We start from the raw sequence: 11,267 nt of genomic DNA on the forward strand, positions 1-11,267 counted from the left end.
CAGCAACAGTAAAACCATCCACCAAAGCCACTGCGAATGTGAGATAATGTCTCCTAACAATTACCAATTTTAGAGGGATGAAAATTCTGCTTTCAGTGGTGCAGATAACCCCCTAGTGCACCTTTTGGTCTTTAAAACTATTCTACCTAAGCTCTATGGAAACATAAAGTTCATGTTCATATCTTTATCAGGATAATCAGGGTAGAAATGGCAATTTCAGTCATTTTCAGCCATGAATTGTTGGATTTTTGAGGTTCTCTGAGAGGGGCCCCAGAACTCCACAACAAAAAAGAGTTTTAAGTATATGGCTGTTCATAGTTCCACATACTTATCACATATACAAAGTATGAGCCGATTTGGCCGACCCCCATCTTCCTACCTCCTGTTGGTTTTGCCTGGTTTTCTCGTGCAATGACTCTTAAGATACATTGGAGACATCAGAGCTTGTTGACCAAAGCTTTATTGTAGGCCTGCTTTAAAAGAAATGTTGTGAATTCGGTTTTTAAATACATTAATATTTGACAGCATCAGATTACATAAATTACCCATTTATCTTATTAATGAACCTAAATGAAGCCACAGCTTGTGTGTGTGTGTGTGTGTGTGTGTGTGTGTGTGTGTGTGTGTGTGTGTGTGTGTGTGTGTGTGTGGGCTATTAATTTGGGCCCGGGGCCAGTTCATCAAAACTGAAGCAAAACAAGGGGCCGGAGAATATGACTATAGTAACAAATAAAGAAATTGACACAACATGTAGGAGTCAATATATTCTATTTATTTTGTATGCAGAACAACATATGCTCATTGTGTTGATTAAGACATGGGCCCAAGGCATTGCTACGTTCAAATTCAAATGTCACATTCAAACGGTCCCCTTTCTAAAACAGAAATGCAGGTAATTGGTAACTGAATGCAAATCATACTTTTTTTCCTTCTAAAAAAAATCAAATAGACTGCCCCATAAATTCACACAAATTAATGCTGCTCTCACGTTTGTCTATTTTGAAGATAAATCAGACACCAGCAAATAAGTATAAGTATCCATTTTTGATCCCGTCAGGGAAAATCGTTCTCTGCATTTAACCCAATTTAACCGAATTAGTGAGAACACACAGTGAGGTGAAGCACACACTAACCCAGAGCAGTGAGCTGCCTGCCCAACCAGCGGGGCTCGGGGAGCAGTGAGGGGTTAGGTCAGGGGTCGGCAACCCAAAATGTTCAAAGAGCCATTTTGGACCAAAAAAACAAAAAACAAATCTGTCTGGAGCCGCTAAAAATGAAAAGCCTTATGTAAGCCTTATATGAAGGTAACACAGGCTGTAAGTGTATATTATCTATATTAGCCTACTATCAAAATGACTAAGTAGGCTATAACGAGGCTACATAATGAGCTTTCATGATTAAATGTTTTTCCCTACAGCGCATCTCGGAGAGAATGACACACCACGTGACTACTCCGCTGGTGCTTTAAGTTCAACTTCGTGTAATCACCGCCCGTGAACCGTTGTTTTCCACGTTTTAATATCTCTCAGGTTGCAACAAAATTTCTCCAGAAGTAGGCTACTGCAATCGCACTTTTTCTCTCAGTCCCAACTGGGTAGTCGGCTGCAAATGTAGCATGCCTTCCCTGAAAATGTCTTTCTAAATGTCTCTCTTTTTGTTGTTCGCCAACTTCTCATTACAAAGCAAGCAAACATGCAGGCAATCCTTCCGCAACGGCAATGAAAGCAAATGATTCGGTCCATTCTGCCTTAAATTCTCTGATCTCATCGGCTATCTTTCTCTTTTTCCCTTTGGGATCCATGCCATGGCCATGCTGACACCCGCCGGTTTGTTTACAACCACAGCCACCTGCATGGCACGGCGCCGCCCTGAAACGTGTGTCGCAGGCAGGCTAGGCCTATCAAATCTTCGTTGACAGAAATGTTGAACTTTAATATTTATCATGCACATATTTACAACATTGGAAAACGTTAAGAGTGTTTGTCCTGATACAGAAACCATATTAAAACAAACAAACAAAAATCCCCCCATTCATTTTCATACATTTTTGAAGACGCTCAGGGAGCCATCAGGGTTGCGCTAAAGAGCCGCATGCGGCTCCAGAGCCGCAGGTTGCCGACCCCTGGGTTAGGTGCCTTGCTCAAGGGCTCTTCAGCCGTGGACTGGTCGGGGATCGAACCGGCAATCCTCCGGTTGCAAGCCCGAAGCCCTAACCAGTAGGCCACGGCTGCCCCCACCTACATGTTGCTATTCACTACTGCCGTTCTCACTTTGGTCTATTTTGAACATGAATCAACCAGCAACATCACAGACATTTAAGATTGCAGTCATCTGAGAGACAGGAAATGCCAAAAACTGAAACCAAAGTGCATAGTTCAAGTTCAAGTTCAAGTTTATTATAGCCATTTCAACAGTATGAAATACAATTGATAGGAATGTGTTTTGGTATGCTCACATATAAGACACATAATGACAACACATAGCACAGGGGTAACAACACTTAATTTACATCACTCAGTTTTGGGTGAGCAATATTAGATATTTAGAATTGCATTCACGGACAAACACCAACAAATGGAACAATACAACCAACAGCAAACTGGCATAATGTTACATATAATTACAATGAAACAACATTCATGCAAAACTCACTTCAACCGTTGATATTGGGCAGTGAGTGTGTGTGTACACAACATAACAAGGCAAAACTCACTTCAACCACAGATATGGGGCAAAGAGAAAAATAACATTGATGTGGCACAGCTGTGCCTCTGACATTTTTTGATGGAGAATTCTTTCTAACCTGTATGTAGTGTGTACTTATAGTGCTGTGTGTGTGTGTGTGTGTGTGCGCGTATAGTGCTGGCTAACCTGTGTGTGTGTGTGTGTGTGTGTGTACGTAGTGCTGGTTAACCTGTGTGTGTGTGTGTGTGCGTACGCATAGTGCTGGTTAAAGCAACACTAATGAGTTTTTTGTACCTTAAAATAAGGTTTCCAAAATCATGTCAGCGGTTCATCAACTCGTAACCGAGTGAACGGCACTTCTGCATTCTCCTCTATCGGTATTTGCTGGTAAACAAATAGCATGCGTGCAACAAAGGAAAAGTGCTTAGTGTTGCTTTAACCTGGGTGTGTGTATGTATAGTGCTAGCTTACCTCTGTCTGTGTGTGTGTGTGTGTGTGTACGTATAGTGCTGGTTAACCTGTTTGTGTGTGTGTGTGCGTGTATGTGTGTTAGTACTGGCTAACCTGTGTGTACGTATAGTGCTGGTTAACCTGTCTGTTTTTGGATGTGTGTGTGTGTGTAGTGCTAGTTAACCTGTGTGTGTAGGTATAGTGCTGGTTAACCTGTCTCTGTGTGTGTGTGTGTGTGTGTGTGTGTGTGTGTGTGTGTGTGTGTACATATGTATAGTACTGGCTAACCTGTATGGTGTGTGTGTGTGTGTGTGTGTGTGTGTGTGTGTGTGTGTGTGTGTGTGTGTGTGTGTGTGTGTGTGTGTACGTATAGTGCTGGCTAACCTGTGCGTACCTATAGTGCCAGTTAACCTATGTGTTTTTGGGTGTGTGTGTGATTGTCGAGGGATGATGGTGTGGAGGCAATCGTCGGAGCGGTCTTCGGGGACTCATTTCTGGGAGACAAGAGAGCAACGGGGTCATTAGTGATGGCATCCACTACACATTAATTCCTGTGTGTGTGTGTGTGTGTGTACAAGAGAGCAACGATGTCATTAGTGATGGCATCCACTACACATTAATTACTGTGTGTGTGTGTGTGTGTGTGTGTACAAGAGAGCAACGATGTCATTAGTGATGGCATCCACTACACATTAATTACTGTGTGTGTGTGTGTGTGTGTGTGTGTACAAGAGAGCAACGATGTCATTAGTGATGGCATCCACTACACATTAATTACTGTGTGTGTGTGTGTGTGTGTGTGTACAAGAGAGCAAAGGTGTCATTAGTGATGGCATCCACTACACATTAATTACTGTGTGTGTGTGTGTGTGTGTGTGTGTGTGTGTGTGTACACAAGAGAGCAAAGGTGTCATTAGTGATGGCATCCACTACACATTAATTACTGTATGTGTGTGTGTGTGTGTGTGTGTGTGTGTGTGTGTGTGTGTGTGTGTGTGTGTGTGTGTACAAGAGAGCAAAGGTGTCATTAGTGATGGCATCCACTACACATTAATTACTGTGTGTATGTATGTTAGGGGTTTCACAAAATGCCAAAATCGATCAAAATTACATCTCAATCTTGAACTTCAAACTCAAAGGTAGAATTGGCGATGTAGTCACACCCCCAATCTTTGTGGTGTGTGTGTGTGTGTGTGTGTGAGTGTGTGTGTGAGTGTGTCTGTGAGTGTGTGTGTGTGAGTGTGTGAGTGTGTGCGTGTGTGCGTGTGTGTGTGTGCGCGTGTGAAGTGCTGCTAACCTGCATATGCATCTCCCCCTGCAGAGTTTCATAAGAGCACACGCTGCCTTCTCCCGGAGACCCCCAGCTGCCAGAAGCACACGCATACAAACAGTCAACAACAACAACACCACAAGTCAAAATGGACTAAACATAATGGGGCAATCGCTCTGTTGCTAGTTTGGAGTTTAACACGGTTTTAAACTTTAAAACTGCTAAACTCCAAACTAGCGACAGAGCGATTGCCCCATTTACATTAATTTTAAGCAAAACAACATTACATACACAAATAAATTATTTTAATGGTTAACAAACTAACATCCTAAATATATGTAGAATGTAATTCAACTGTAGCAGTACTGTACTACTGTATACCGTCTGTGTGTTGCTTAATCTTATAACCATCTGGCGACCACAACTATAGCAATACTGTACTACTGTATAACGTCTGTGTGTTGCTTAATCTTATATCCTTCTGGCGACCACAACTATAGCAATACTGTACTACTGTATAACGTCTGTGTTGCGTAATCTTACATCCTTCTGACGACCACAACTATAGCAATACTGTACTACTGTATAACGTCTGTGTGTTGCGTAATCTTACATCCTCTGCTTCTGACGACCACAACTATAGCAATACTGTACTACTGTATAACGTCTGTGTGTTGCGTAATCTTACATCTGCTTCTGGCGACCACAACTATAGCAATACTGTACTACTGTATAACGTCTGTGTGTTGCTTAATCTTATATCCTTCTGGCGACCACAACTATAGCAATACTGTACTACTGTATAACGTCTGTGTTGCGTAATCTTACATCCTTCTGACGACCACAACTATAGCAATACTGTACTACTGTATAACGTCTGTGTGTTGCGTAATCTTACATCCTCTGCTTCTGACGACCACAACTATAGCAATACTGTACTACTGTATAACGTCTGTGTGTTGCGTAATCTTACATCTGCTTCTGGCGACCACAACTATAGCAATACTGTACTACTGTATAACGTCTGTGTGTTGCGTAATCTTACATCCTTCTGACGACCACAACTATAGCAATACTGTACTACTGTATAACGTCTGTGTGTTGCGTAATCTTACATCCTTCTGACGACCACAACTATAGCAATACTGTACTACTGTATAACGTCTGTGTGTTGCGTAATCTTACATCCTTCTGACGACCACAACTATAGCAATACTGTACTACTGTATAACGTCTGTGTGTTGCGTAATCGTACATCCTCTGCTTCTGGCGACCACAACTATAGCAATACTGTACTACTGTATAAGGTCTGTGTGTTGCGTAATCTTACATCCTCTGCTTCTGGCGACCACAACTATAGCAATACTGTACTACTGTATAAGGTCTGTGTGTTGCGTAATCTTACATCCTCTGCTTCTGACGACCACAACTATAGCAATACTGTACTACTGTATAACGTCTGTGTGTTGCGTAATCTTACATCCTCTGCTTCTGACGACCACAACTATAGCAATACTGTACTACTGTATAACGTCTGTGTGTTGCGTAATCTTACATCCTCTGCTTCTGACGACCACAACTATAGCAATACTGTACTACTGTATAACGTCTGTGTGTTGCGTAATCTTACATCCTCTGCTTCTGACGACCACAACTATAGCAATACTGTACTACTGTATAACGTCTGTGTGTTGCGTAATCTTACATCCTCTGCTTCTGACGACCACAACTATAGCAATACTGTACTACTGTATAACGTCTGTGTGTTGCGTAATCTTACATCCTCTGCTTCTGGCAACCACAACTATAGCAATACTGTACTACTGTATAACGTCTGTGTGTTGCGTAGTCTTACATCCTCTGCTTCTGACGACCACAACTATAGCAATACTGTACTACTGTATAACGTCTGTGTGTTGCGTAGTCTTACATCCTCTGCTTCTGGCGACCACAACTGCGACTACAGTCACGGAGCTGCACACTACTGCCATGGCAACGCCCCACTGGAGACCTGCTGGCTTCTTCTCCTTGTCACCATCTGGAGCTTTTTTTTATGAAAGACATAAAAGCACATGTTCATAACAGGGGTGGAAATTAAAATTTGAAGATGTGACAATCTATCAGCCAATAGCAGATTTCTGGTGAAATTAACCAGCCACTCAATGTTAAAATATTACTTTGTGTCTGAAATCTACCAGCCACTCTCACATTTTACCAGCATTTGGCTGGTGGCTGGTGCTAATTTCCATCCCTGGTTCATAAGCACATAATGACCCGCATATGCATATTAAAATGAGTGTGATTGAGGGAGGAGAGAGGGTGGAGTATAATGCTTGTGCATGTGCGTTTAATTTCACGTAAATTGGGATGTACAAAGGAAAGCTGCGTGGATTGCTGCGTACGCATGGTTTCATATATCTGAATTTTTTTGTGCATACGCTTCTTTCCAGATTTTCGCGTACGCAATGTTTTAGTAGGAATTCCAAGTCTTTGTACATGAGGCTCCAGGTGGGTTGGCGTGTTGTAGCCAAATTCACGGATACTAGTATAGAAGCAAAATGATTTCATGTCAGCTAACCACATCCAGTGGCAATCTTTATAGTGTTGATGTTTGGAGGATTATCATGATTGACATCTTAGCCTGCTCTACACAACAGTCTGTATTACCAGAGAGGGTTAAAGCGGAGCGAGAGGTGCAAAGTTCGATCATTTCCGCGTTCTATCTTCGCAAAGGGGAGGGGGGCTAAATCCCCCTTTAAGCAGACCTGTTAACATTCAAACTGAACTGCTTGCCAATCTGACAAGAGATCGATATCCCACTATGACGTCTTTGCAACACGCCTCTTTAAGCAGACAGGAACTGTTCAATTTTTTCTTCCATAGAGATGCATTATGTTGCTCTATCTTGTCAGTAATTAAGGATCTTTGGTATTACCTCTGCCAAGGAGTTGTTTTCATCAGGGCTTGTTTGTTGGATTGTTAGTTTGTTTGTTGGTCTGTTTGTTCACAAGATAATTCAAAAAGTTATGGATTGATTTTGATGAGATGTTCAGGGAAGGTCGGAAATGACCCAAGGAAGACACGATTAGATTTTGGGAGTGATCCATATCACCGTCTGGATCCAGGAAGTGGTTATGTTTTCGCTTGGCGGAGGTCTGTGAGTGCTTTTCTAGTTGTTGAAGTCATTTTCGTAAGCAGTTTTCAGACACGTGTATTTCGGTAATGTTCACAGAATTCACAGCTGCTATGTGAGTCAAGTCACAGATAAATTCCGCACCTGTCAGTGATGATCGAGGGAAGTATTATGTGTATTTAAAGCGCCCTGGAACGGGAGACTTTTGGGGAAAATGTGGTAATGCAGCAAGGCTATTACAACTGTTTTTGAATCCTCCCTGCTCCCGGTGTAAAAACTACACTCTTCGGCTGTCGCAGCTGACAGCGCGGCCGCATTTAGTAGGCGGCACTGTCTGCCCAGCGAACCTAACCGCAATTGACGGAAATTCTAAATTAGATGTGAACAACAGGTGGCCGTATACATTCTGCATATATACTCCATGTCTGAATGTTCGTCACCAGAGATTTTGCAAGCAATTATCGCAAAATGTGCTGAAAACGGCTAATATGACATGATGATCATCTAAATATCTTGGCATTAGCAGTCCTTTACCTGTGACATTCTTGTGTGTCTCTCTGACCAGGCCCATCTGGCTGAGTCTGCAGTGGTAGCTGCTGCTGTCGTTCCACTTCTTATCCACCAGGAGGCGCCGTTCCACCCTAAAGCCCTCCGGCTCCAACCACGTCTCCATGGGCTCTGCGGGCAGGCTCCGCCCCTCGGCGTCCAGCCAATCAACATCAGGCTTCGGACTCCACCCACTGGAGACGCAGCGTAGACTCAGTTGTGTTTTTCCGCGTCGGTCGGTGAAGATCACTGGCGTCGTACCTACAGCTGGAGACGGCAGAAGAGGACATGACCCATTAGATATAACGAAGCTAGACAGAAGAGGACATGACCCATTAGATATAATGAAGCTAGACAGAAGAGGACATGACCCATTAGATAATGAAGCTAGACAGAAGAGGACATGACCCATTAGATATAATGAAGCTAGACAGAAGAGGACATGACCCATTAGATATAACGAAGCTAGACAGAAGAGGACATGACCCATTAGATATAATGAAGCTAGACAGAAGAGGACATGACCCATTAGATAATGAAGCTAGACAGAAGAGGACATGACCCATTAGATATAACGAAGCTAGACAGAAGAGGACTTGACCCATTAGATATAATGAAGCTAGACAGAAGAGGACATGACCCATTAGATATAACGAAGCTAGATTGAGCTCCAGAACATACTTCAATAGCGCCGCCATCTTGGTGGAGGCAAGAATCGAGCAGATCACTGGAGGCCAATAGATATAATGAAGCTAGACTGAGCTCCCGAACGTACTTCTTGATGGGCGCAACAATCGAGCTGCTACATCTTCACTGAACTCGGGCCCTACATCTTTTACATCAGGGATTCCCAAACTGTGGTAAGCATACCACCGGTGGTACTCGAGATTCCACCGTGTATGTGTGTGTGTGTGTGTACGCTACTCTCACTGACGAGGAGGAACACGCGCACACACACACACGCGGTGGAATCTCGCGTACCACCGGTGGTATGCTTACCACGTGTGTGTGTGTGTGTGTGTGTGTGTTCCTCCTCGTCAGTGAGAGTAGCGTTAACACACACACACAATTTCACTTCACCTATTTCAGAAATCCTACCTTGATGTAGCTTCCTTCTATATCTCGCCAAACTCGGGCCCTACGCCTTTTAACTTAGATGACCAAGCACTGCTACTGCATCTCACCTCTGACTTGGACCTCCATATCAGCGTTGTCATGGTTCCCGTCTCCTGCGTCCGCGGTGCACTGGTAGCGTCCGGCATCCGACAGCCTGACGGAGCTGAGCTTCAGTGACAGGTTACCCCCGGCGATCTGGTCTCGGAACAGGGCCGTGCGTCCACGATACGCTTGGTCCTGGTCCTCCCCATCGCTGTGCACGAGGATGTGTGTCTGGGTGGAGTCTTGGAGTCTGTACCACACCACGGACAGCTTCTCCGCGTTGCCGACGGCAACGTGGGCGGAGAGTGAGCAGGGCAGGACTACGTCTTGTCCCACTTCAGCCAGCAGGGGGCTACCAGGGCCGACAAGCGTGAAATTACCTGGAACACCATAACACACACACAATGAGCTCTCCTCGTGTTAATGAATGGGATGCCTAAAATGCGATGGGCTCTTTTCATCGTTCTCAAAATCTGAAAGTGATCTCCAACAATAACGTTCTTCATGTCGTCATCGTTATAGTTTAGTGTGAACATCGTCAATCATTTTAACACATTGAGTGCCAAAAACGCAACATTGCGTCTTTACAATATTGGATTTTTAGATCCCATGCGTTGAGTGAAACACAATATTGCGTTTTTCCGTTTTTTCTTTTATACATACAGTATATATATATACAAAAATAAACACTCTAACAAACGGCATGTGCAATTTTGGGACTCTGATTAATAGAACGGAGACAGATGATGATCGAAAACTCATGAAAACGGATGATCTTACGAGTTTATCATAACTAAGCTTTTTATGGTTGCCTCTTTGGGTCGAATCAGTGACCCATGCGCGTCTATGGTGGAAACCAGGCCATTTTTGTGGGCATATCACTAGGTGGCAGTCTCGCCCCTCTCCCCAGGTCTAGCTAGATCACTTCACGGAAACTTGAAAATGAAAGATGCAATATCTCCATTTCTAGAAAACAAACAGTGATTTTGATGAAAACTAGCCACTGTTTAGCTTGGGTTTTCTCAGGAACGGAGGCACATAGAAATAAATGGTTTACTTTAAGTCACCTTTCCAACGATGTGTTGTATGTGTTCATATATAACATAGCCTATGTGGCAATTACAAAAATGGTCAACAATGATCTAGATTCCTGACACACACATGCACACACTTCCAAACATCTTGCCATAAAGAGGGAATGCAACACACACACACACACACACACACACACACACACACACACACACACACACACACACACACACACACACACACACACACACACACACACACACACACACACACACACACAGGGAATGCAGCCTACCTGTGGATGCACATGCCACTACCCCACTGCAGAGAAGGATCCAGAGATGTGCTAAGAGGGGGGAAGAACAGAAATGGATCAGCCCTGAAGGAGACACGATGCCCATCTGCAGTCAGTGTGTATAGAGGAGGCTACATTTAAAAACAATAACGTTATGATGTGTTCGGCTACTTGATAATCCATTATCTGGAGTGTTCACACTGTACTGTGGAAAGGCCTACAAGAGAGAGTAAATTTTTTTTTATTATTTGTCATTCACATTAGAAATGGTTTGGCGCATTCTTGAACACCATGCAAGAAAGCTGTTTTCACTCTGGTGCATTCAGAGTGATCTAGAGAGAGGGTGAGAGAGACAGAGAGAAAGGGAGAGAGAGAGAGGGTGAGAGAGAGAGAGCATGATGCCAATTGGGCACCTGCAGAAGACGGCAGGGTGAGCAGTGAAAGGAAGAAACAGATATTAAAATTATCCTGCATTTAAGAATAGACGTGACATGTTATGCATCATTGCTTATCTCGGGTGTCGTGGTTTGATCTATGATCATCATAGAGAGATCATGAAGAAAAGAAAGCACAAAGCACATGCAAAAAAGTTATTAATCTCGAATCAATTCAGGCAAAGTAACGTTATAGTAAATAAAACCTACAATAATTTAAATGCAGAAGCAAGCCTGCTGTTATAGTGTCCGGTAGGCAACAAG

The 11,267-nt window shown here is 43.4% G+C and overlaps 1 protein-coding gene across 1 annotated transcript in view; it reads right to left on the reverse strand.

Moving 5' to 3' along the window:
• Nucleotides 1-2,374: 2,374 nt before the first annotated feature.
• The window catches only part of LOC134079548 (CD276 antigen-like), a 25,415-nt gene continuing 16,522 nt past the window's right edge, over nt 2,375-11,267 (reverse strand). The window contains exons 10-15 of the mRNA XM_062535675.1: nt 10,570-10,620; nt 9,269-9,622; nt 8,073-8,351; nt 6,336-6,449; nt 4,433-4,499; nt 2,375-3,629 (exon numbers count right to left, since the gene is read on the reverse strand). Of these exons, the coding sequence (XP_062391659.1) occupies nt 3,542-3,629; nt 4,433-4,499; nt 6,336-6,449; nt 8,073-8,351; nt 9,269-9,622; nt 10,570-10,620 (953 nt within the window). The 3' untranslated portion in view covers nt 2,375-3,541. The remainder of the gene's footprint in view (nt 3,630-4,432; nt 4,500-6,335; nt 6,450-8,072; nt 8,352-9,268; nt 9,623-10,569; nt 10,621-11,267) is intronic.

The sequence above is a fragment of the Sardina pilchardus genome, chromosome 1, assembly GCF_963854185.1.
Source record: "Sardina pilchardus chromosome 1, fSarPil1.1, whole genome shotgun sequence".
Lineage (NCBI taxonomy): Eukaryota > Metazoa > Chordata > Actinopteri > Clupeiformes > Clupeidae > Sardina > Sardina pilchardus.